Source organism: Osmia lignaria, chromosome 2 (assembly GCF_051020975.1).
Source record: "Osmia lignaria lignaria isolate PbOS001 chromosome 2, iyOsmLign1, whole genome shotgun sequence".
Taxonomy (NCBI): domain Eukaryota; kingdom Metazoa; phylum Arthropoda; class Insecta; order Hymenoptera; family Megachilidae; genus Osmia; species Osmia lignaria.
Window position 1 is genome coordinate 3,855,883 of NC_135033.1, and position 26,144 is coordinate 3,882,026.

The 26,144-nt window shown below is 35.4% G+C and overlaps 3 protein-coding genes across 8 annotated transcripts; 1 reads left to right on the forward strand and 2 right to left on the reverse strand.

Moving 5' to 3' along the window:
* Positions 1-88: 88 nt before the first annotated feature.
* moody (G-protein coupled receptor moody) lies at positions 89-8,190 on the reverse strand. 5 transcript variants are annotated; one of them, XR_004581832.2, is made up of 10 exons: positions 7,740-8,190; positions 4,547-4,676; positions 4,324-4,464; positions 4,047-4,217; positions 3,832-3,959; positions 3,608-3,761; positions 3,307-3,506; positions 3,008-3,196; positions 2,434-2,545; positions 89-1,968 (listed from the first exon to the last, which is right to left on the reverse strand). XR_004581832.2 is itself a non-coding variant. In XM_034327718.2 (9 exons), exons 2-9 carry the CDS (start codon positions 4,609-4,611, stop codon positions 1,877-1,879), a joined length of 1,140 nt encoding a protein of 379 aa, XP_034183609.2. In that variant the 5' UTR covers positions 4,612-4,676; positions 7,740-8,190; the 3' UTR covers positions 89-1,876. The 5 variants fall into 5 exon arrangements, 3 of the variants coding, with proteins under 3 accessions (XP_034183609.2, XP_034183610.1, XP_034183611.1); XR_004581833.2 differs by having other exon boundaries at positions 2,430-2,545; XM_034327718.2 differs by lacking the exon at positions 2,434-2,545.
* A 1,675-nt stretch (positions 8,191-9,865) lies between these two features.
* On the forward strand, positions 9,866-16,467 carry LOC117605902 (G-protein coupled receptor moody). Of its 2 annotated transcripts, XM_076689512.1 has the most exons (6): positions 9,866-10,007; positions 11,210-11,419; positions 13,326-13,564; positions 14,421-14,742; positions 15,580-16,255; positions 16,329-16,467. In XM_076689512.1, coding segments are annotated over exons 2-6 (1,449 nt in total). In that variant the 5' UTR covers positions 9,866-10,007; the 3' UTR covers positions 16,331-16,467. The 2 variants fall into 2 exon arrangements, with proteins under 2 accessions (XP_076545627.1, XP_034183593.2); XM_034327702.2 differs by having other exon boundaries at positions 15,580-16,368.
* A 933-nt stretch (positions 16,468-17,400) lies between these two features.
* Positions 17,401-24,217, reverse strand: LOC117605901 (sensory neuron membrane protein 1). Its single transcript, XM_034327700.2, is given in 9 exon segments — positions 17,401-17,997; positions 18,062-18,288; positions 18,396-18,607; positions 18,662-18,917; positions 19,025-19,233; positions 20,565-20,764; positions 20,829-20,986; positions 21,432-21,545; positions 24,013-24,217. Coding segments are annotated over 8 exon segments (1,584 nt in total). The 5' UTR covers positions 21,537-21,545; positions 24,013-24,217; the 3' UTR covers positions 17,401-17,780.
* Between the last annotated feature and the right edge of the window lie 1,927 nt (positions 24,218-26,144).

Below are 26,144 nucleotides of genomic sequence, written 5' to 3' on the forward strand. Positions count from 1 at the left end.
GAAATAATTTCTATTTCATTTATATAAATACCCAACAGCTATTAATTAAACCTATTTACTCGTTAAATAGTATACTAAATACATTTCAACCTTTTCGGAGGCGGCGCAAAATTAAAAACTTTTCTTTTACTAGGAAGATCCTAGTTCAGGCGTCGGCAACCTATCAAATCGTTATTGGCAGCATCGTATATTCGGGTATTTTTAATTTTGCAAGAGGGATCATCGCGGAAATATGTATCTCTTATTAAATGCGAAAGGTTTCATCGCGATCGGTACATCCCGTGCAAAATAACACCAAGGAATAGGGTTTTGGTTATAACAATAGTTATTAACAATAACAAATTGCATAAATTTTTGCAAGTGAGATATCGCGGAAATATCTCCTATCAGATGTGAAAGGTTTCATCGCAATCGGTATTGCAGAATATACATGTATAAAAACAGTAAAGAATCGGCGACTGCATGCTGACTCATACACCGGTAGAGACACGTAGGCATACGTAGAATTCAATGTAGTAGTAACAATAGTTTTTCACGAAGATCTTGGAAAGTAAAGCTTTCCGTTAATTATGCATAATGAAAAAGTTGTTTAGAATCATGCCCCTGACAACATATTAAAAGGTCATTGAAATCGTCCAATCTTGAGATTAAAAACTTCCTGTATTTTGCAATAACAATGAAAAAATGAAAAATTTTTTTTGAATGGGACCAATCGGAAGACATACCCTACAAGATGCAAAAGGTTTCGTTCCGATTGGTCCATCCATCTTGGAGTAATCGGTGAACACACATTAAAAAAAAAAAAAAAAAATACTGATCGAATTGAATACCCTCCTCCTTTTCGAAGTCAGTTAAAAAAGGAAAAGAAAGTGTGACTTCGTTTATTCCTAAGAACACAAGATACACTTATAATACTATCTTCGCTTATTGATTAATTTAAAAGAATATTAAATAAATATGAAACGATTTCATAACTCCAAACTATAAACGTCTTCAACAATCGATATATAATTTATTTTTTTATGTACAAATGCATTTTACTGTTTAACCTTTGGTAGAATGTCGAACCTAGATTCTAGTCCAGTGGCGGCTCGCGTATAGGCACTGTGGAACTGCAGCACCCCCTATTTCCACTTGATATTATCGATAACATTTAATATAATGAGTCCCTTTTTCTTTATACTTGTACAATATATAATCCTTAAGCTTAATGTCAGTAACCATCTCCCAGTTTATGAAAAAGATACAAAAATCTTTGTATGGAATTGTGCGCTTCACAGTTCCAGCAGCGTGGTGTTTGACTGTGCACGCATGCGCACATAGGAAGCTGCGCGCGAGGCTGCGCGGGAGAAAGAGCACTGTCGCTCCCGCAGTGCCGGTTTTTTTTAAAACAAAGACTAACAATTTTCTGGAGCAGCACCCCAACTAATTTTAGCTATGAGCTGCCACTGCTCTAGACTAAAGGATTAAATAATACTTTAACGTTTAATTTGTCTATCGACAAATAGTGATTCGTTGCTCGAGTAAGTTTGAAAATTTACAAAAACGTCTTGTACAAACATTTTCTATACCTACACGATAAAATTCTCTTATATTATTATACAACCCTTAATTCGACAAATAATTTATACAATACTTAGTCATACCTGTAAATTACTGAGAGATGAACCTAAGAGCATAGCTCTGCTGTGCCTCACTAACGATAAGATTAATGTTTATTTTATTATATTTACATTCATATTTTTGGTTTTCTCCCAACCACTTATCAGTCATTGTCTTTCTTTCTTCCTTTCTTCCTTCCTTCATACTTTAACCATTGATTATAATTTTGATACATATTATTTATTGCATGCTTGGGCAGTGGTTATTCGAATATTCAGAGACTTTCCTCGAATTGAGAATTTCTTACAGGATTCATCGCGATGGATACCGTTGACACCATGGTCCTACTAAAATCCTTCGAATAATCTGAAAATGAAATTACACAAAACGGTGAATAATTTATAATACAAGTTCTCCTTCGAACGCGTGCTTAAAGAATCGATGAGTCGCATATTAGCAAGCAGGAAATTATTAACGAGGAAAATCCGGCTAAATCGGATGATTCATCATTATAATTAGCTTACTATCAGGATACACCTTTTATTCTGCTGTCGTTTGAAATCAAACTTTAAATAGAAATAAATTACAATTCTTTTCATAAATCAGAATACATTTCAATTAAAAAAGTTTCTTTCATTTATTTCTGTTAAAATATTAGATATTGTAAAATTAATAAATATACAATTCTCATTGTATTTTTGAATCATTTTTTTTTTCTTTTTATAATAACTTTGTAATTTTTCTCCAGACAATATACGTTTAATTTTACCTTCTGAAATCGACTGACGATATTACATAGATATTTAAAAAATAAATTTATTATATACCAACACAGTGAATCGAATGATAGAATGTTTCAACACCTTGCACAGTCTTATGGAAACGTATAATACATATATTAACATTTATCTATTCCAATTTGATCTAGTGACAGGATTGAAAACTGTAACAAAAAAAAAAGAAAAATAATCAGAGATAATCCTCCCGAGTACACTGAATGGACATTTACAAAAGAATAGAAAATAAAACAAAACAAAAAGCAAGTACAGAAAATGAATTAAAAGCATAGAATATCGTGGAATAAGCTATTTCACATTAAATATCAAATAAAAGATTATTTTAACATAAATATCTCGTGATAAAAGAAAAAAAAAAAGTAGATGAGGTTGCACATACTACAGCAGAAGTAAGGGTTCCTACAGAATTAGTAAATTGTTAAAGTGTTAAAATGTTACGTTTGTCGAGAACATGGATATGCCGGCGAGGGCGAAGGTGTTACACGATTACATTCTTAGAAAGCAGCGAATTTGTGCCCTTAACTTACGAAGTGAGCCAAGTGTGGTCGCTTAACTCGCGTTCGATCAGAGCTTGGTGAGCGTTACCGCGCGACGGTGCTCGAAGTTACCTTGGCCGTAGTCCTGTTGATGTTGTTGTCCCGGCGCGCTGCTACCGTAAGGCGTTAAACTGGTCCTTATCCGTGAACAACTAATCACACCGGCGTACGCTTGTCTGTACTGTTTGTTCATGATCACGTAAATTATTGGATTCACGCAGGAGGCAAAGTACAATAGTAGATAGCCCAAAACGTGAAACTCTAAACGAGAAATACTCGGTGGTTATTATTATTCAATTAATTTTCGACTTGAATTGAAACGGCAACGTATCAAAATGATATAAAATATTATGTAGTTGGAGATACGTTACCTGGATATTTAACTTCAACGTCGATAACCTTAACAATAGTAATCGGAAAGTAACAAGCAACAAAGCTGAGAAAAATGGCAAGGACCATTTTTGTGATTCGCCATTCGCTGCGTCTTTGTTTAATCTCTCTGACATCTCTTCTCGGTGTATGGGGCGATTTGATCGTAGGGGTTGCGTGTTTTCGCATTCTCGACTCCGATCTATCAATTATCAGGATTAAGTAAAATAATTAAAAATCGAAAAACTAAATTACGATAAATGGAGCTGCCGTATGATTAATATGTATAGTATATCAAATAACCTGTGCACCACCCAAAATATTTTGGTATAGCATCCAACGATTATAACGCAAGGTATCACAAAACCCATCACAAAAAGGAATGTTTTCGACGTGTGACCATTATTATCCTTCACTATGGAACAAGTTTCAAGGTTTGAATCGTAGTCAAATCTGCCTAAAGATGAAGAAAACAACAGATAAATGGTTTTAATATTTCTTCGCTTTTCTTTCCGATTCAATCTTACCCCAAACTCCTAACAGGGTGGGTACTTGCATTCCATAAGAGAAAATCCAACAGAATACTATCATGAAAGCTATCCAATATTTTTTATAAACTTTACTATATAAACCGTGATGAGCTATCATGATATACCTGAAACAAATGATTTATATCAAATATTCATAAAACAATAGGAAAGAAAGTATTAAAAAGGAAATGTTTAAGAAATTGAATAGACACCTGTTGATAGTTATGGCTGCAACAGACAGAAGACTCACTCCAACGTTTCCGTACCTTAAGAAAGGTACAAGGACACAAAGAAATCGTACGTTCGCCCAACTCGCGTCCACGAACCTGATGGAATCGAATGGCAACACTAGAAGGCAGAATACAAAGTCCGCCACGCAGAGGCTGCAATATAATAGAAAAAGGAAAAGAGATAAAAACACTCCTTTTATGATTGTTGCATTTTTGTAGAAAATTGACGAGGTAGAGCATCGTCAACGAGATAAATTACCTTATAATAAAAGCTGCGGCAACGTTACGAACTTTCGGGTATTTGCATAAAGCAATGATAGTGAGTAAATTACCGGCGAGACCAACGATCATGATTATAATGGCAACTACAGCTGCAAATGTCCTTAGCTGCTTCGGAAACCTGCAAAATAATAAATAACGATACAAGTCATTTTTTGCTCCGTAATATTTCAAAGTTTTCAAGTTAATCATCCGAATTTCACCTAGATAGTTCGCCATCGATGATCGTGCTTTCCGCATCGTTCTCGGAAGTGGTTAAATTCTCCATTTCGATGATGACGAATTCTTTTTTATTGCTTTCCAGTGATTCATTCAGATTTCCACTTCCGATGGCTGAAACAAAAAATACAGGATAAGTGGGTAAACGAAGATATCGATGAAGAAATGATATCCTCGGTGCAGGCTATGTTGGATTTGATGATAAACTAGGGTCAAACTGTGGTGCATTAACCTCGATTGAGCTTAATTAAGAGAAATTAACGGATACCCGGTACTAGGCGTCCCCTGTAACAAAAAACTCGTCAAAAGTGATGGGAGACATGGGAGACATGGGAAGCAGCGCATTATGGGATGATGTCGCCTCGTTTGCCCTATCTCTTCTTTTCACACTCAACTCTTTGTTCAGTTATCTTCTTGAATATATGCTTTGCGACACCAGCTGTCTTATTTTTAAAATTTTTTTACTATAATTCTACTATTAGTACTATTTGACACACTTATAAAACCACTTATAACTATTATAATAAAATAAACATCATTTATATTCCTTCTTAATTATTCTTACAAGTAGTTGTAGTATTTTTTAAATGATAAGAAAATTTCATATTTACCATTTGTTATTCGACTTTTTAATGATAATAACAACGACAACAATAAATAGGTATAATTTTGTTATAATTTGCAGAGCCGGCCCTGGGCCTAAGCAGATCGGCCGCCTAGGGCCCCGCAAGGTCCAGGGTCCCCATAAGACGATTTTGTGTCATCAAGAAGAATAATGTTTACTTGAATGTTAATCGATGTAAATGGAAATCTAAATTAGTTATACAAGCTTTAACGTTAATTTTATAAATTTTATTTGAGGTATTTTTTTTGATGTCATATATGTGAAGGGGTCCCGAAATCTCACGGCCGGCCCTGATAATTCATAGTTACATTTTTTAATAAATGAAGAAAGGAAAGGAAAAATTAAAAGAAGCTTGTTCGACTAATAAATGATATATCACATGGGTATAATACTGACCCATAATCGTATTAATGACGCGTAAAGCGTCAAGGGTGAATCCAAGTGTGTTCTCGTAGCAACGAAATAAATTAATAGCGTTGTCCTTTTTATCGATACCATACTAACGAGTAGTTGGGTAATTCAATCAGAGAAACAATAAGGTGGTACATCTAGTAGAAAACATGGATTTCATCGCATAAAAGTATACGATATCACGTGAGAGAGGGCGTATAAAATAGGCTAACATCATATAAGATAAGAAAATGATAATAACGCTAATCGAAAACCGGATACGTCAGATTCTCATCTTTCTATCTACCAAGTAATCTTTCTTTCGTATAAATGATAATCTTATTCTCTGATAGCAGTCCTATAGAAGATTATCAATGATACTCTTCTGTTCTTCCTCTTGACATAGAGTGTTCGAAAGAGATCAGATCAGATCAGATCAGATCAGATCAGATGCAAAATCTGTTTTATGTGGAATTTTGGAATAAGATAAATTTTATGTGAAAAAATAATACTTGTAACGAATTTATTTGAAATGAATTTCATTCCATGCCACCTGTATGTTCATTTTATACAAAATAGATTTTGAACATGCTTGTTGCAAGCATTAACAAGTACACGAGAGTTGGGTCGCAGGCCGCGGCCCGCGGGAGCTCGTCCGGACCTGCCCGACTTTATCCGACCTGGCCCGACATAGTCGGGCTACTCGACTGCGCGCATCTATCGGACGCCCGCCCGAGTCTGCCCGATTTTTTCCGAACCGACTCGAATAAGTCGGGCTACCCGACTGCACGTATGTATCGGACACCCGCCCGAGTCCGCCCGATTTTTCTCGAGCCCGTCCGAGCCCGCAATATCGTGTACCCGCACATCCCTAGTACCTATTGTTGCAGTTTGAACGATGCATCCTGGAGTATGACAAAACCTTCGAGAGACGTGTCACGTCGTCTTTCATAGAATCCAATGTGAACGTCTGACGTCACCGAATGATTTCCGAGTTAATCACACGGCGAATGTCAATGAATGACTCAACCTGACTCACAGTGAAAGTTCCTAAGCCCTAAGCCAATTCGCGGCACTATGCACCGATAGACTTGCCACTTCGTTGTGTACATAATGTACTTTTACCATCATTTACGATCTCTTGGTGCTTTCATTCATAGAAACAATGATAACGATTGTCTTTTTATTTTTATTTGATAGCAAATTTCTTCATTATTAATAACTCGTTGAGTACTCTTAAGCTACTTACGACTTATTATTAAATTATTATTAGACGATATAAAGGGTTAATATACCGAGGTAGGAGGCAATGGACAATAGACTGATTTTGAAAATGCAACAATTTTTTGTTATAATTGAACATTCCCACCAGTTTCCAAGAATTCTAGATTGACTTTAATCAAGTGTACATAGTGTCAATTATTTCGAATACTAATAATAGTGTCTATTTGCTATGAACACTTCAACGTGGGTTTTTCTGAGGATTACAAGAGACTTATGCAAATGGACAGATTAGACACACCGAATAAGATGAGAATAAATAAGATACAATACATGAACCCTTTTCCACTCATTTAAATAACTATTTGAGTCATTGAAAAACTTGTACCAGTTGGAGCTGCAACTTTATTAACCAATTTGTATAATGAACATTAGGATAAAATGAAATAAAATAAAATAAGATAAAGGAGCGCGTTTCTTGGCACTTTCCAAACATTCAAGGAAAAACGAAACGTAATAACGTACTTTCACAACTGCTAAAAGCAATCGTTAACGTGAAACGTCCAATCACGCGATATCGCGTGCTCTCAAGAGTCGGTGGCTCTTAGTAGATATACATAATTCTTAATTCCCAATTCTCAGCCACGAGACACGAGACACCACGTGTTACATGCATTCGACTCCGCCGAGAAACGTTCGGCGTCGTACGAAAGCCATGTGAACATTTTTTGCTTTCATCTTGGCATCGGTCGTCGAGATAATGCTCGTTCTCGAGAACCAACACTCGACATTTGACAAAAGTAAAATAAAAATGCATGTCAAATGCGCCCGATCCTTGTTCGTGTTTCGTTTGAAATAAAAGTATGTACCTAACGGTGTCATTTGTATGAGATGAATGCGTGGATGGAATATATGATATGCCATTTTTGTTTTCGACTTACCGCATTAATTCCTTTCACGATTCATTCGTCATTGCGTATCGTGACCACCGGGACATCGGCGATAGAGGAAAACACGGGAAAATTGTACTTTCGATTCCTCTTGACTTTTGACTCATCGAATGATACTCCAAACGCTTCGATCCGTACAGGTCAGTTTTATTGCACAAAAATTCATCAAATTTACAATAATCGTATTAAGCAAAAAATCGTCACTTCGAATACGTTTAACGAGGCGCACTTTTCCTTCATTTTCACGTTGACGGTTTCGATCACGGTTTATTTTTAACGAATCGATTTTTAATTTTCAGTTTCCTGATACTCCGCTCGTTGATGTCGATGTCGATAACGATCCAAGAAGAAACAACAATATTCCCAAGCAAATCGAACCGTAACGCGAAACGATTCGGCAACAATCCATGCTTCACCGTCGCCGTGACTAGACTGCCTTACCGCGTTAGTTCTGGGCCCGGCGGTTGCCGAAGGGAGGGGGGTCAGCCCGCGGAACTGGACGAATAGACACGAACGTAAACTCGCGCATGCGCAATAAGGTAAACGTCGGCTCACAGGGGCGCGCGGTAAGACCCAAACGAATTTGAAAGTACATACATACTTTTTTAATTAATTACACTTCAAATTATCATCGATGTGGACTATGCTTTCCGCCAAGGTCATTGTTAATATTTAAAATAATGTTTTATTCAACAGAAAAGTAATACTTTTTTTATTTTGCTATTGAATTTTGAAAATTTTGAAAATTTTAAATTAGATTAGTTATAAATCGTTGTGAAATTTCAAAACCAAAGGAAAAAGGAAATGAAAAAGAAGAAAGAAAAAAAGAAAAAAGAAACAAGAAGAGGTACGGTGCCACTTCCGATTTATTAAGGGCGCGGTGTACGCTCTTCCTGTATGGACGCTTGTATCCAGCTGCTGCTTACTCCCCTTCTACGGTGTACAGTAGCTTGGTAACGAAATGTAATTATTTTTAAAAAGGATGTAGGGACCGTTCGTGTTTTCAGCGTCGTTCAAATCGAGCGTAGGTGCTTGAAAAGTAAGTGACCGGGGATATGTCCGATCGCTGTTTCTATAAATCATTCTCTGCGTGCAATCGTACACCTACAGTCTGTTTCAAATTGAAAGTTGTCGTTAAAAATTGACTACTTGGATCTTTTCTCAAACCATTGGATTCTTTCACATCGCACGATTGATTCTCAAATCGTTGAACCTCTGACAGAATTTCATGACATGCAATACCATTTATACTACATCAATTTTAAGGTTAAACTTTTCAAGAAAAAGAATATACGAATGATTGTTATTTTAAAAGCAAAGAAACGATCGAACGAAGAAAAGAGTTTTCCGTTACTTTCGTCACTTTTAAAGTGAACAATTGACAATGAGCGAAAGAAATGTTTGCATAGTGCATAATTATAGCTGCTAAGAGACTGGTAATGCATTCTAAGCATAAATGCATCCGTAGCGTGGCATGTTAAACGTCGTTTGTCAAGCGAGTTCACTGATTTCATCATGGAAGGTTTTACCGCCCTCGGATTTTCTTAACGACGCTTGAACAACGAAACAGAGCCATTATAATTCGCATTAAGAAATCTGCTAGCCAATGGTACAAGGAATGTTAATAGTTTCATTTATACGAAGAGCGTAAATGAAAGTAAAAGAAAAGAAACGATGCAAGTGGTTATTCAAATATGAAATGTATTATAATAAAATGTGTGGATATACAGAAAAGTACATTTCTACGTGAACTCAATATACTTCTGTTAAAACCGATAAAATAGATTTCCTGAGGTTCTCTTGTTGACCAAGAACAGTATATTCACGCTTGCGCTCTCTTTATATTTGGAAAACTAATTTCCACGAGTGAATTCGGTGCTCCAGTCAGTTGACTTGCGGAATTAGTCAGTTTCGGAGCAACGTTTCGTTCTTCTTTCGATTCTTTTAATTATTCAAACTTCTTCAATCACAATACAGTTCTCTTTCCTCTTTTTTTTTCTTCTTTTTCCTTTTCCGAAAAGTAAAATACAATTCGACGCTTAATTAGTAATTTATTTGTCGCTTCGAAAAAAAGTAACAGAAAACAGAGAATATCCTATTTATTTTTGGAAATAACAAACTTTTTCAATTTTTCACAAGTTTTCCCCTGCAAGCGGATAGTGGAGTTATTAAGAGAAGAAAAGTGAAGGTATTAAGTGAAATTCCGTAAATGAGTCGCATCAATGAATCGAGGAGCAACAGTGTCTACTTCTCACGAAGGTGAGTAACGAACAAAACTTTCCCAACTGAAAGTATACATACAGTATAAGAGTTAAGCGTAGATGTGCACCATCTACGTGAACAACGATCAAAGAAATTGCAGTGAATCCGTAATTTCCGAAGAATGCAATCGACAGACGAGAGAAAAGAAGAAAATCAAAAGAGAAAAGTCAGAATACATAAGAAGATACATTGTACATAGAGTATCTCGTTGAAGTTTACTTTCGCCCGAAAGAGTTTATCGTTTCGAGTGACGAAAATAGATTTCTGTCTTCCTCTTCGACGCCCTGCGGTGAAAAAATAAAAGAATTTCCGATGCATTTTCGCGGTCTGCAAATAAAGGTGAAAGGTGAAAGCAACGTACGGATGAGAATCGAGAAAAAATACTGAAATGAAATGAGAATTTTAAGCAAAATGAAAGTTTTTCTCCTCTTGTAACATTCTATGAATATCCAAGAGTATGTAAACGTTTGAATAATGAAAATATCATGGAATATGGCAACGAACGTACGGAAGTAATGTAATCTACTCGATATCGGATGAAAGAAGTTGAATTATTTCGATTCGAAACGATGGCAGTGACATTTTCAATTTTTCCTAATTGCTAATCTCATAGCGATTCCTCCATACACGTGATAATTGTTGCAAGTATTTTAAGAAGCATTTCAAGTATATTTTGAAAGTTATGCTTATTCGTAGTATGATTGAAGGAAATTGGTATTTACCGCGTGTAAAGCGAGGCGCGGTCAGAAGGATTAAGTTGGTTCAGATATTTGAATAATTAGAACTAGTCAATATATCTATTCAACAATACTGTTACCTATGTATTTCAATACTATATTGATTTCTTCCCATATGTTTCAATATTAGATTGATTATACCATATCGATCCCTTCCCATAGACCAATATATCCATTCAATAGTAGAAGTAGAGCGAGATTCGCTCTAAAGCCAACCCCGAACAGACCGGAAGTGGCAAAAAAAACTTTTTCGGCCATTCCTTGAAATTTTGACCCAAGAATTTTTTCGATAACGCTTTTGTCCTGTACAAAAGTGACAGAAAATCTAAATGTTTTAGCCCCCTTCTCAAGATTTTCAATCTTAAATATGGGTTGGCTAATGAAATTTCGTAACTCGTCTCCGCCAGTTTTTTACGCTCCTGCGCAAAACGACACCTGTCTTGTCTACCATGCTGTTCGCAGATGGAGTACTGGATGGCGAGCAACGAGACCGGTCACAATGCCCGAGAAGAGACAATCCAGGAGGTCCTCAAACACCCCGGATCGGCTATCCTTTTCCTCGGTTATCCACCATGGCTTTTACACTTTGCCGCCAGCTGTTGCATACTATTCATGCTTGTCGGTATTCCTGGAAATCTCTTCACCATTATTGCCCTCTGTAGAACTAAAAAGGTCAGCATAACATTATTATATTTTCCATTCCTTTTATTTTTTAGTTTCTTTACTTTCACCCAATTTGCATGCTACGATACGTCTGTTGCTAATGTTTTACTGAAAAATCAATATAACTTTTTGTTTTGCAAATAAAAGCATTGAAATATTTTTACGCGGAACGAGATAGATTACACGCCGCGTCGTGGTTGCTTGAGTTTCTAGCGCAACCAGCTTCTTGGGATTTAATTCTAATACCAAACAATAGCTGAATAAGTGGTTTACCTTGAATTTCGAATTTCTACAATAACTAATAATTTTAATTAAATTTAATTCAAAAAAAGTAGATATCATTAAAATTGAATAACATTTAATTTCTAAATATATATTAATAATTTTAATTCTACAAAAAAAATATTATGTATCTAGCTCTCTTAATTTCGAAAAATTTTTTAATTAACCCTGATAAAACTTTACTTTATTTATAAAAATCTTAAAATTTCATTTACATTACTATTTCTATAAATAAATGTATTATTTCTTAAAATCTACTGTAACTCTTTATTTTTATAAAACTTTTTTCTAAAATAATTTCCATTTTCAATTAAAAATCTTTATTTAATTAATTATATTGGAAATACTCGCACAAACAACGTTTAATGGTAGAAAAACTAAATTTATGGAATTTTACATTTCTGCAAAACGCATGATATAGTATAAGTTACAGACACACAGGTATTTATCTTTTGAAAAAGTATATTTACCGTTCGCTCGTCTGATAACTGATAAGTTGTTCTTTCACCATGATACCTCGCACGATTTCATTTCTCACAAATCCAGGCTTTCGATTCCGACGTTGCTCGTTGAGAAGTTAACTTTGGAAATCTCATGCACAACTTTGTTTTCCTAAATTTCAAAGATCCAACAAACATATTCGTGCCAACTCCGATAGTTGATGCAATCGATGAACTAGAATTAAACCAGAAAGAAACATAATATCTTTGTGTTTTATTGCACAATGGTGAATTTTGTTGATCAATACGAAATTTGAAATTCGAAATTCCGATCGATTTCACATTTCCATTTCCATTTCCATTTCCATTCCCATTTCCATTTCATTTTATCATCGAAATTATATTTCTAATTAAATCTATTGCTAACAGTGTAGTACATTATAATAAATTTGTTAATAAAGAGATATGTACTGTGCACCGATGAACAAAAGTCTTGCGGGACGACATAGGGGCAAGAGGGATACTACGCACACATCGACTGACTCCCTAGTTTTACACGAGTTTGATTAGTAGATGTGATCACTTCGACCAATCATACGTCACGAACGAAAGTACGTGTGAGCTGAGGTGGGGCGCAACCAATCGGACTGTGGCCTTTTCATGAATCCATCGGTGCACAGTAGCTGCTATGGGAGCCTGTAGGTAGGCAACCAAACTTGTATTCCTGTATATCAAACTGCATACCTTACAGGATTAGGTGTTAAAAAAGAATATTGTTCACCGATCACAAGAACTCCCATGAGAATAACGTAATCTGATTGGTCCCATCCCACCTCAACTCACACGTGCTTTCAGTCCCAATGTATGATTGGTTAAAGTGGTCTACTATGTAGATTCGTGTAAAACTAGGGGGTTAGTCGATGTGTGCGTAGTATCCCCTTGTCCCTATGCTGTCACGCGAGACTTCTTGTGATCTGTGTATAGTACTTATTTATTTAAAATTAGAATTGAAAATGAAATTAAAATTGACATTGACATTGAAGTGTGTAATTATACAGTAAGTAGAATAGTTTTTCTTTTTTTTTTCTTTTGGTTGTTTTAATTTTTACAATTGAATATATGTGGCAAAGTTTATAAAAATAATTGTAAACAATTATTATGATATATTTACCGTGTTAATTATCATTTGACAGCTAAGGAATGCAACAGCGATCTTCATAATCAACCTATCCATCTCAGATTTAATGTTCTGCTGTTTCAATCTTCCTCTTGCTACATCAACATTCTGGCATAGTTCTTGGAATCATGGAGCACTCTTGTGTCAATTATTTCCTTTATTAAGATACGGCCTGGTAGCAGTCAGCCTCTTCACAATATTATCAATCACAATTAATCGTTACGTTATGATAGGTCATCCGAAACTTTATCGTACGTAAGTAGCTAAACGTTACATCTTTCTATTATTCGAAATTATTCGAATAATTACAATTTATAATGGTTAGTCGAATATACACTGGTGAAAGTAATGCTGGACACTTTGCATAAAAATATTCTTTATTTCATATTTGTGCAGTAAATGTATATTCTGCTATGCTAAATTGGTACCGTAATATTTTTATTGTAATCTATAATGTTTATACTTAATATTTTCACATGATTTGGTTTGTAAATGTTTTAAAATTGTAATTTAAAAAAATCTAAACTGTGTTGTTATTTTTATTTTTGCGTCTGGCAACACGAAACGACGGATGGTGTGAAATAGCCAGTCACAGGATGAAAGGATATCCAACGAAATATTTTTTTTTTCCACCTCCTTTGATATGTTGGAATTATAATTTTTATTCTATATTAATAATATGGCTGTAAACAGGGCCGGCGTTGGGAGGGGGGGGGGGGGGGGGGGGGGGGGGGGGCAATCGTCCAGGGCGCTAGATCTATAGGGGGCGCCGCGGCCCGGTGTTCCTAGTATTTTAACAATTTTTACAATCTAACTACAGATTCATCATTTCATATTATTACCTTGGCTTTTTTTCTTAAAACTTTTGAGCCCCTGAATGAGCGCCAAGATAATCTTGCCCAGGGCGCCAATATCCCTAAAACCAGCACTGGCTGTAAATGGTCTTTTTACTGATTTTTTTATATAAGCAACGCCCTAAAATTAGAAAGCAATGATTAGAATATAAAATATAAATGGATTATATATTAAATAATTTAAATAAATGCGAAAAAGTGTTCAGAATTAATTCCACTAGTGTATGCATGTATATTATAGCAGCTGTTATTTTCAGAGTATATAAAGGAAAGTATTTAATTCCAATGGTTCTGAGTACATGGATAATCGCGTTTGGTGTACTGATCGTAACATGGTTTGGTAGCTGGGGTCGTTTCGGATTGGACATAGCAATCGGTTCCTGTTCCATTCTTCCAGATGCGAACGGTCGAAGTCCAAAGGAATTTCTTTTCGTCGTTGCTTTTCTCATACCTTGCATCGCTATCGTCGTTTGTTACGCAAGAATCTTTTGTATCGTTCGGAAAGCAGCATTTAAAAGTAGGAAACCACATGTTACCGCCGATAATGTCAATACCGACGTTATCGATATTAGTCAGGAGGTAAAAATGATCATTTTTAATATTTGTCGTTGAACATTGCAAATTTATTCACCTTACTATGATACTATTCTATCCTGTACACTGACAAGGGAACATCGGGGACTGATACACTCCGATTTTGATGAAACTTTGCATAAATATTTCTTAGACCTGTTTATGAAGATAACTGTAATTCGTTGGTGCCCGTTTTTCACTTTGAGGGAGATATCAACCCTTTTATCCGAAACGCCCTTTCTATATACGTGCTTATAAATCGTAAACAACAAAAGATATAAAAAAATAGTTGAAATAAAAGTTATACCGTTTTTTGAGGTCTATAAAGCTGCGTAAAGTTTTTCAAAACGGAGGGGGAGGAGGAATTCAATTTTGCAAAAAGGATGATTTAAGAAAAAAACTTACACACAGCTTTATAGTCCTCAAGAAACGGTATAACTTTTACTTCAACTATTTTTTTATATCTTTTGTTGTTTACGATTTATAAGCACGTATATAAAAAGGGCGGTTCGGATAAAAGGGTTGATATCTCCCTCAAAGTGAAAAACGGGCACCAACGAATTACAGTTATCTTCATAAACAGGTCTAATAAATATTTATGCAAAGTTTCATCAAAATCGGAGTGTATCAGTTCCCGATGTTCCCTTGTGAGTTGCAATGAACTTGTCGTAGTGAAGTTGGCTACGCATTCACTCACCGACGCGGCGTGAATGCGTTAGTGAATTTGTAGCCAACTTCACTGCGACAAGTTCAATGTAACTCAGTGTACAGTACACTATAAACTATACACTATACACAAATATAAAGTAATTCGATTCCATATATCCGTGTTATTTGTTACAGCGACGATCTGCGTCGGGCAGAAAGCAAGAAGTTCCGTCAACATTCAAATCAAATTACACATCAACTGTTCCTTATGATGTTTGCTTGAAACAGCTGACTACGTCAAATCAATTAAATAATTCTGAAAATGAGGAAGAATCCAAAATGCAACAACATTCATCGAATTATACAGAAAAGAAGGAAAGAGAATTTTGGAAAAATGATGAAAATGTTTTGGAAAAAATTGATGATATACCATACGCGGATGAACGTTACGATGAAAGCGAAGTAATGGAAAGTGAAATTTTTGCGATTAACAATAAAATGAAAGAATCGTTTGGTAAGAGGGGAAATAAATTGGAAAGAATAGCGAGTAGAGCTTCTTTTATAATCGAGTCAAGCATTTGGGTTGAAAGGCTGGAAAGCTCGAGAACAAACTCCCCTGATCGTTTAACAAAAAAACAAGCTACGATTATTCCAAGGGAATCAACATTTAAGAGCGTAAGAAGACGGAAAAAGCATGACGGTCCAGTAAAGATGAGTAACAAAGATAGAAAGCTGTTGAAAATGATTCTTGTGATATTTTCATCGTTTCTCATCTGTTATTTACCGATCACTATTACGAAAACCTTTAAAGATGCTATCGATTGGAGAGGATTAAATATAGCTAGCTATATATTAATTTATTTAACCACCTGTATAAATCCTGTTGTTTACGTGGTAATGAGCTCCGAGTACAGAAGTGCTTATAAAAATGTGTTATTTTGCAGAAATGAAGTTAGGAAGGAGGCTCGGAAATCGTTGGAATAAAAAAAGACAGCTGCTTTTTCATTTTATTTCAGCTACTATGTATGTATGGTATGTCCCTACGTATATAGGTAAGTATGATGAAATAGTATTTATGTTACCACATCAATTGATGTAATTGCTTCGAATTTGAAGAAAATTACTAGATAGAGAGCTCATTAATATTCTTCGTTAATATTAAATAATTAGGATTTGAATCGGCACATTCCATAACTAAAGCTATTGGTAATTTCATGTATGTATGAAATATGTACACACAGCTGATAAGCGCACAATACTTTGTTAACTTAACAGATTTCATAAACAATGCGATCTGAATGTAACGTTGAGAACGTTGAAAATATAGAATATATTACTCATTTCTAATTACAAACTAATTTATAAGTTAATTACATATTATTTTGTAATAATCCTTAAAAACATGAATAACAAGACGCACTTAAATAAAATGTTATTTAACAGTAACGACGACAATAACAATAACAGAAAACACTATATGCAAACTAGTAAAATTGTTTACAAAAATAAGCGAAAAATTACTTATTATTAGATAGTAAAGAGAACTGAAAAAAAAGAAAACTGTATATACGTAATTTACAAACTGCTTTTAACAATCTATTTCAATATTCTGTGATCTCAATTAAATAAATTTCAACAGATTGAGCAACTTATATATTATTATTGTATTGTATATAGTGTATTACGTCGGCATTAAGTTTTGAGCGAAGACCGAAGACCAAAGACCGTGGATCTGTGCTCTATTATACATACATATGTATGTACATACATTAGGGATATACCAGTACCCGATATTAAGGGTTCGGGTACACTCGCAAAAGATCGGGCGGGCTCGGGCGGGTATCTAATACATACATGCGTGCAGTCGGGTGGCCCGACTGTTTCGGGTCAGGTCGGATACAGTCGGGCAGGTTCGGATGAGCTCTCGCGGGCCGCGGCACGTAACCCAACTCTCATGTACTTGTTAATGTTTGCAATAAGCATGTTCAAAATCTATTTTGTATAAAATGAACATACAGGTGGCATGGAATAAAATTCATTTCAAATAACAAGTATTATTTTTCCACATAAAAATTATCTTATTTCAAAATTTCCCATGAAACAGATTTTGTACATGCTTATTGCAAGTATTAACAAGTGCATAAGAATTAGGCCGCGGCCCGCGGGAGCTCGTCCGAATCTGCCCGACAGTATCCGACCTAACCCGAAACGGGTCACGCGTGTATCGGACACCCGCCCGAGCCCGCCCGATTTTTTCCGAACGGACCCGATTAGTCGGAAACTACATGTAAGTACACTGTACATACATGCGTACCTGATAACGTAGATCCACCCCCTTGCGATTAGACATACGTAGTAATTGTCTAGTTTCGGGGAACCAACGGTGGAAGGCCTACTTAATTGTTGTCTAGTTTGGGCAGTACCGTAACACTTCGTATCGTGCTAATATTCATGGTAGGTGGCCATTTTTTCTGCTCATCGTCTTTGCCATTCTGAAACTGTGGTGTCAGTTTGATGATATTCAACTTATTCTTATCCTTGTTCTTCAAATATAAAACACCAGCTGCTCCAGTTGCACAAGCGCCGACGAATATCGTTAACCATTTTAAAAATCTATTCGGTAAACGATGAACGTAAATCAAAGTAACTACTTTCTTTTTTCAAAGCAACTACTCACCCAACTATACTTATCACTTTGAGTAAGGTCTTTACTACTTTCACGTACTCGTCGTCAAGCAATATACCTTCTTCTATCCAAAATAAGGGCAACAAACATTCCGGGAAATGTTTCATTAATTTCACTTTTTCCATCGGATGAAGGAACATATTAAATTGCAATTTTTGCGCTGCCTGTAACGGAGCGGCTGTCATTGGTTCGAGATCAATAGCAATCTCGTGTTTCTCCTGCAAAAAGAAACTGAACTTATTGTTAGGGTACTGGCCTAGCTACTAGGCTTTATGTATGTAGCTGCCTTTCAAACGGTAGATTGTATAAATGAAGAAAAGTTTGCCTTGTGCGGATCAAGTCCTTCGACCATTTCCAGATACTTTTTGTTCGAGCCATAAAAGTGTGGTAGAGAAGCAACGATAGGCAAGCCTAGGCATTTGTACAAATCCATCAAATTCTTTGTTAAGCAGGTATCCGGTGTAGGGCAATAACATTTCTCTTCTGGATTTGTACTCATATCTCCTAAACCGGCTGTATAATGGTACGCGTTGATACCTATGAAACAAACAAACTATTATAAAAAAATTTGAAAGGAAAATTAGCTTTTACCTTTAACAGTGGTTCTGTGACTGTACTGAACGCCTAAGTTCCTGCAAAGATCCGCCGCGAACGTCATAAGTTCCTGTCCTTCTTTGATCAACGGTGGAAAAATCGTGGTATCCGTGCCATTGTACCGATTACAATGTTTCTCGCTCCAAATCAACAACTCTGCTTTTCCATCGTACTCGACCACCCGTCCCACGTCCCGATAATTCTTTATTCCGCGCAAAACCCTAATGCGCTTCGGTGCCGCCGAGCCATTTCTCTATGCCAATAAATTAAGGCTAATTAAAGGGTTAATCTTGTCGAACTTACCACCTACCTACACGGACAGGAGAGCAGAACTAAGCAAGAAATAGTAATTACTCTTACAGAACCAAGTAAAGAGAAGCGGTAACGTCCCTCGCCGTCCGATATTAACCCATTGTTTTCACCTTTTTCTTTTAAAACCTTACAAGTCGCAGTTCCGGCAAAGTCTTTCACTGTACAATCGATAGGCAAACCATCGAAAAGTATATCCTCCGCTTTCGCTCTGACAAACACGGTGCCGGGTTTCTTGAAAATACTATCCACCGCTTTACCTATAAAGTGCAATTAATTAAACATCAGCAGCAATATTAAGTTGACGCAGAAATGAATGAATAGTTAACGAGGGTAATTATTGAGAAGTTTGCCCTCCTCACCGATTTTCGTGACCTTGAAATATGTTGTCAAGGTCATCATTCTGAACAACTTTTCCTTATATAATACAAGTTACCGCCGCTCGGCCTTAGTTTCCGAGATATTTGCAAAAATCTTTAGTTATACTTAGATTATGAGTACACTGTATTCCGGGAAAAATGGAGACTGAATGGTGATTGAAGGAGTGATTGAAGTGGTTTGAGGTTAGGGTTAGGGTTAGGGTTTTGTTTTTGATTTTTTCACGTTATAATTATTCTTTCTTTCACCTTTTATACATTGTATACCTGTTATTCATTTTGTGTTTCGTCAGAAATCGAAAACATTTCGACCATCATGTCAAAAAATGCCATTATACGTTCATTCACATCATGTTGACGTCAGAATAAAAATTAAGCTATATATCCCACGTAATGAGACATACGAGATACGAGTTTCATAACGAGGAATATTAGCTCTCGTATCACGCCATGTACGCTCTAAAATTAAACCTAACCTACACTTAATCCTAATTCTAACCCTAACCTCAAACCACTTCAATCACTCTTTCAATCACTATTCAGTCTCCATCTTTCCCGGAATACAGTGTACTGGTGACATAAGTATAACTACAGTTTTTGACGAATATCTCGGAAACTAAGGCCGAGCGGCGGTAACATGTATAGGGAAAAGTTGTTCAGAATGATGACTTTGACAACATATTTCAAGGTCACGAAAATCGGTGAGGAGGGCAAACTTCTAAATAATTACCGTAACGAGTATACAGTGAGTGTAATAAGTGTTTGGACACCGTTTAAAACAGAATACCTCATTTAAAATTGGACCAAACGACTTCAGGTTTTTTGAGCAGTTATACAAATTAATTTACTAAGACATGTGCTTATGTCGTTTTAAAAAATTACTATTTGTTGAAATCGTGAAAGAAAATAGTGAAGGGTAATTTTTCATCTTTTTTATGTGAGCCTATAATGAAAATTTAAAATATGTCTTTCGTAGATTCAAATAATATTATGAGTACACTGAAAATTTCATCGAGATCGGTAAATGCACTTTGAAGTTACAAGTAATTAAAATTTCCGAAAATCGCGACTTTTCATACTATATAAGAACGTAACTGGTCACGTTCTTAGATGACAAGTCGCGATTTTCGGAAATTTGAATTTTTCTCTTTTTCTATTTCTTTTTCTTGTCTTTTTAAAGAAAAAGAAAAAACACAAGATAATGGTACACTCACCGACGATTCCTACTGCGCTTGGTTGTTCGATTAGCGTTATTTTAAAGATGCCCAGTATAAAAAGATGAGGCACAACCACTTCTTCTTCGCCGGTTAAACCGTTACTTAGCGATGGATTAAAGTATCAGGTCGATTTGAAATTGTACTCGACAGTGTCGTCTTCTTCTCGATCTTCTAGATTTACTTTATGCTTGTATTCGCTATAAAATTTCATAATAAATAGTTATTCGTCATTCCTTTCTCTTCTGCTTGCTCCATGCTTACTCGTAAAAAAATGGTCCCACTTCTTGAACAATTGGCTTAGCTCCTGCCAATATTTCCGTAGGATTGGTTACGTTAAAAATATAAATTTTGAAATCTAACGGAAGCGGGAAAGTGGCCCATAGTTCGCGAATATCCGCGCCAGGTTTTAGCGCCGCTTGCTAAAATTTTTCATATTTTATAATTATTTATTTCAAAATGCAAACATCGACTCGTTAATAATTCAACGATCACTGTATGAAAATGGTTATTTGTAGAGTTACGATTCTTCAATACTTTCAGTATCACCTATTCTAATTGGATGAAAATATAAAACAATAAAATAAAAATCTACATACTTGCAACGAATAAATAGCAGATTCTGGCACGATGAAATGTAAAATGAAACAATTATATAAAGTCGGAATTAACGCGTCTGATGATGGACGACAACCACACAAAGTGCTAATTATTTGCATTACTAATATTTAAATAATGACGAGCTAAATATGAATATTTATGAAACAAACCAGTTTAATATGTAAATCAATAAAAAAATATTTTGCTGAATATCGAATAAATCTGTAAGACGACATGGAGAGGGAGGGAAAGAAAAATCTAACTTACCTTCCTAATTTGTGATCTTAGAAATGCAGGAAAAATTACCGCACAAACGAAAATTCCAAAGCTAAGCATCGAACCACCGACAATTCCTAATATTTTCGGTCTCATATTAACACCCTAGAAAGATCACAATTAATGAGAAATACTAACCAACTTTCACCACTCCTTTAACAAAGTCAAAATCAAAGTCAAAGTCAAACTGAAATTCCGAAAGCAGAATTCGTACGATCAAGGAGGAGATAACGTTAAGTGGAGAAAAAGGAAAAAAATAGAAAAAGAAATTAATATTAAACCAAGCAGCATTGGGAACTTGATAGAAACTAAAAAGGTAATTTGATAAAAAATGTAACGCCAGAAAATATCCAGGATCGTTTGACGATAAATCAAATATACGACGATCAAACTCTGAATACCTTGCATCTGTTCAAAGTACGAAGAGTATTTCGGCTTTTCGTTAAATACGATAACCAGCTTGAAATGAACGTGTACGTAAGATCGAGGTATCAATGAAAAATACGTGTAAATGATTTATAAATTAGTTGTTTGATATTCATTTCATTTCCACTGTAATTAGCCTGGCGTAATCATCGCGACGCTATTAGATAGAATCCTCTTTAGTTTTCACTTTTCGATAGGAGGATGATGAGAAATATCATCGAGCGATCATACCTTGAGATCTCAAGAATCACCGGTGATCTACGATGTAGAGATCGTTGATAAACGATCTGAATTTTATTTCGCGATGCGACCCGGCACACTTTCGTCCTGATGGATCGTCGTCGTTGTCGACGGTCGTCGAGTATTCGCGAAGAAGAACTGTTTCGTCTCGAGGAGCGTCAATGTCGCTAACCGACGACCACGACCTTACGCGTCCATTCCTGCGTTACCACGTATCGTCAATTTTTTCCCCTCAACTTTTGCGTGACCACGTTCACGATCAAGCTGGAAGGATGATTCGTGATACTTGGAATTGAATAGGAAAGTATAAGTCAAGCTGGATCCTTGATATCTACGTATAAGATGAGAAGTGAATTTATAAAATAAATAATAAATTGTCGTATTTTGACGTAGAGTTAGAATAATCCTTTGGAGTTGTCAAGTCTCATAGAGCCCATAGTCTAGAGCAGTGGTTCTTAACATTTTTGAAGTCAGGGAACACATTTGATTATATGAAAAATTTGCGGAATACCAGAATTAATGATTCAAAAAACAAACAAAAACATCCCACGTAGAAATAAATATATTTTATAAAATATATTATTAAATATATTTAATACATTTTACAATATATATAGTTTATATATTTGATGAAATAGAAAAATAATATATTTTATAAACAGAAATAAAATATGCAGACATGACTTTTATTAAAAATTAAACTGATGAGTTAGTTAGTTAATAGTTTATTGCATGGGGACTTGATGTCCATTACAATTTTGTTCTTATTTTTCTTGCACGTTACTTATTTAACTTATATATCTAGATTGCTATAATATATTTTAGTTACTATATTGTAATATAATACATTACTACAATACGTTTATTGTAGTACTGTCTATTATGTATATAAAATATATTACTTTACTCATTTCTCTTTTTTTATTTTTTTTATTTTTATCACATCTTCAATTTTTGGCTGGTATCTATTCTTCTTTTCCTTTCCTATTCAGTCTCCTTCTAAACAGAATGCTCTTAGTTAGTCTTATAGCATTTTTTATGAAGTTCCCTAGTTCCCATGTTTGCTTCTCCGTATTTGTCTTTAATATCTCTATTAGTGGTTTATTTCTCATTGAGATGGAAATTAAACTGATTATTACATAACAGAAAAAATAAAATTAATTAAAAATATATACATATACATATATTCTCGAATTAAATTTAAATTTTAAATTTCAGGCTAAAGTCGTTTAATGTCATACCTGAGCTTCTGCAGATTTCTGCGATATTAGGTCTAATATTTGATATAGCTACTCTTAATTCTTCGTTTAAATTGGTAAGTCTTCTTAGTTTTTGTATTTGTAATTGTCGAGAAACCGAGCTCGCACAAATATGAAGTTGAAAACTGTAGCAAGATTTTCAGTGCTCTTATGGAGAGAACTGGGTATTCGTCTCGAACGAATCCACGTTTTATTAAATTAATACTTATATTATATCGGCTTTCATAATTTCGCGGAACACTTGTAAAAAGCTCGCGGAACACCGGTTAAGAACCAGTGATCTAGAGTCTAGACGACTAGGGATCTATTCTTCTACAACGAAGAAGAGAGCAAAGAACAAATTGACAAGGGGACTAATTTTCAAGTCCCTTCCATTATTCTAGAAATTAGTAAATATTGCTTTATATTATAGATATACATATATAGGTATACATACATACTTATAGATTAGCGTTATAGATTTATTCGTGAAAAAGTAACAACTGTTTGTTTTCGTGTCAAGTATAACGCCTATCGAGCGGAAAGGTGTAGAATAATCTATTAAATATGAGCTTTCTATAGGTACCCGTTACACGCTAGAACACGCGTTCGATTTCAAAACTTCTACGTTATCAGTTTTACTTGCAACTTGTGTCAAACAGACTTACTTGAATAACACTGTCCAACAGTTTTATTACCACTTAATGCAACTGTTGTGGTTAGGGTATATTAAATGAATGAATCGCAAATGGTTTGATATAAAAAGGAAATGAAAGTATATACATTCAATTATAAGAAAAAGAAACGAATACATGTAAGATACATCCTTTTACTCTGAAGGATCACGATAGACTGACTGGCCCGGGCAACGCCAGCAGCAGTCCGGTGACGCATACACACTAGCGGTTCGGTCCCGGTCCGTTCTTGGTCCGGTAAAATATACTCCAATGTAAATCTTATGAGAGCATACACAATATGCGTCCGCTCCAGTTCCGGTTCGATTACGCTCCAGTCCCGGTCCGGTCTCGATTTCTCACGAAGAATATTTTCCTGGGACGGGACTGCGCTCCCTCGTTTGATTTCCACCTTGTAGTGGCATTTTCAGAATTAGCTATGAGTTTTCTACAATAAACTTTGAAGGTTTGTGATAAAATCCCAAATGCATACTCGATTAATCTTCTTCCTTTACATAATCGATAATTAAATTTTTTTTTTTAATATCTTCTATACTTTTTGATCCTAGATAAGGCCGCATTAAATATTTCTTTAATGGAAATTCTTTAATATCATTATTTTTTAACCGACTTTGAAAAAGGAGAAGGTTACTCAATTCGATCAGTATATATATATTTTTTTTTTTTCCATATGAACCTATATCTACAGCAGTAAATTTATAATTTGCATCTACTAATGCCAAAAGTACAATCGGAAAAGACTTTTTATAATTGACTATCAGATCAAGAGCGGCTCGAAAGTGGCATAGCAGTATGGGTACGGTAAGATTTTGCTGAAACGGCAAACCTTGGGGATAGTAAAAGGACAACGGAGGTCTCATTGTCAATTCAAAATTGGCTGAGGAGAACGTTTGACAGAAATCATGTAACCCCAAAACAATTTTTAACGAACATTGTATATTATCAACGGACTACGTTTAAATAAAATATTATTATACTGAAAACGATTATACTTTCATTAAACCATATTTATGACATCTGTAGGGTATATATAAGATATCTTTAGGGCATTCATAAGACAATTTTAAAACGTCTGTAAGACATCTGTCGGATATCAGTAGGACATCTTTAAGACATCCCGTTTTCTAACATAGGATATTTACAGTACGTATTTCAGGCATTCGCAGGACCTTTCGGATATTCGTAAGATATCCTCAATATCTGAAACAGATATCTTTAAAGTGTTTTAAAGGCGTTTCTGTGACGTTTGTACGACATCTTTAAGACAACCTGTTTTCTAACATAGGATATTTACAGGACGTATTTCAGGCATTCGCAGGACCTTTCGGATATTCATAAGATATCTTCAATATCTTGAACAGATATCTTTAAGATGTTTTAACGATGTTTCTGTGCTATCTGGGTATCCATCATATGTTATTTTTTATATTTATTTGTATCGAATTGAATATATTATTCAACTGAATTTCTGTCATCCCAACATACGCTTCACAATGGAAACTGAACACCATAACCAACTCCCATTCTTACAATTAGATGTTCTGGTTACCAAAAAACCCAATGGACAATTAGGATACGGAGTATACCGCAAACCCACACACACCAACAGATACTTACACGCAGATTCACACCACCACCCTTCACAAAAAGAATCAGTGATCAATTCCCTTGCACTCAGAGCACTTACAGTTTCTGACTCAACTAACCTCAACCAAGAACTATCCACTCTATACCAGACGCTCCGATCCAATGGATACACATCTCAACAAATCAATCGCACCATCAAAAAACTCCAAACACCTCCCAAGACGGAACATCAACCGAAAACTTCGTTAAAACTGCCTTCCTCCCATATGTTCAAGGAGTTACCGATTCCATAGGGAGAATTCTCCGCAAAAACAAAATCAAACCGATTTTCAAACCACCTCAAAAAATCGGTCAATTCCTAAAATCTCCAAAAGACCAACGCTCTCCTCTCAGCTCTTCTGGGGTATACAGGATCCCGTGTTCCTGTGGAAAAGTCTACATCGGAGAAACCGGGAGAAAGATCAGCACTCGCTTAAAGGAACACATAAGATGCGTCAGACTGAAACATGTCTCCATCT

Excerpts from the sequence above, each read along its gene's own strand:
- moody (XM_034327718.2), bottom strand. The coding sequence starts at position 4,611 with ATGGAGAATTTAACCACTTCCGAGAACGATGCGGAAAGCACGATCATC. Across the intron at positions 3,960-4,046 it reads GCAGCCATAACTATCAACAG|GTATATCATGATAGCTCATC; the intron begins GTGTCTATTCAA and ends CATTTGTTTCAG. Across the intron at positions 1,969-3,007 it reads TCAACAGGACTACGGCCAAG|ATTATTCGAAGGATTTTAGT; the intron begins GTAACTTCGAGC and ends TTTCATTTTCAG.
- LOC117605902 (XM_034327702.2), top strand. The coding sequence starts at position 11,210 with ATGGAGTACTGGATGGCGAGCAACGAGACCGGTCACAATGCCCGAGAA. Across the intron at positions 11,420-13,325 it reads CCCTCTGTAGAACTAAAAAG|CTAAGGAATGCAACAGCGAT; the intron begins GTCAGCATAACA and ends ATCATTTGACAG. Across the intron at positions 13,565-14,420 it reads CATCCGAAACTTTATCGTAC|AGTATATAAAGGAAAGTATT; the intron begins GTAAGTAGCTAA and ends TGTTATTTTCAG.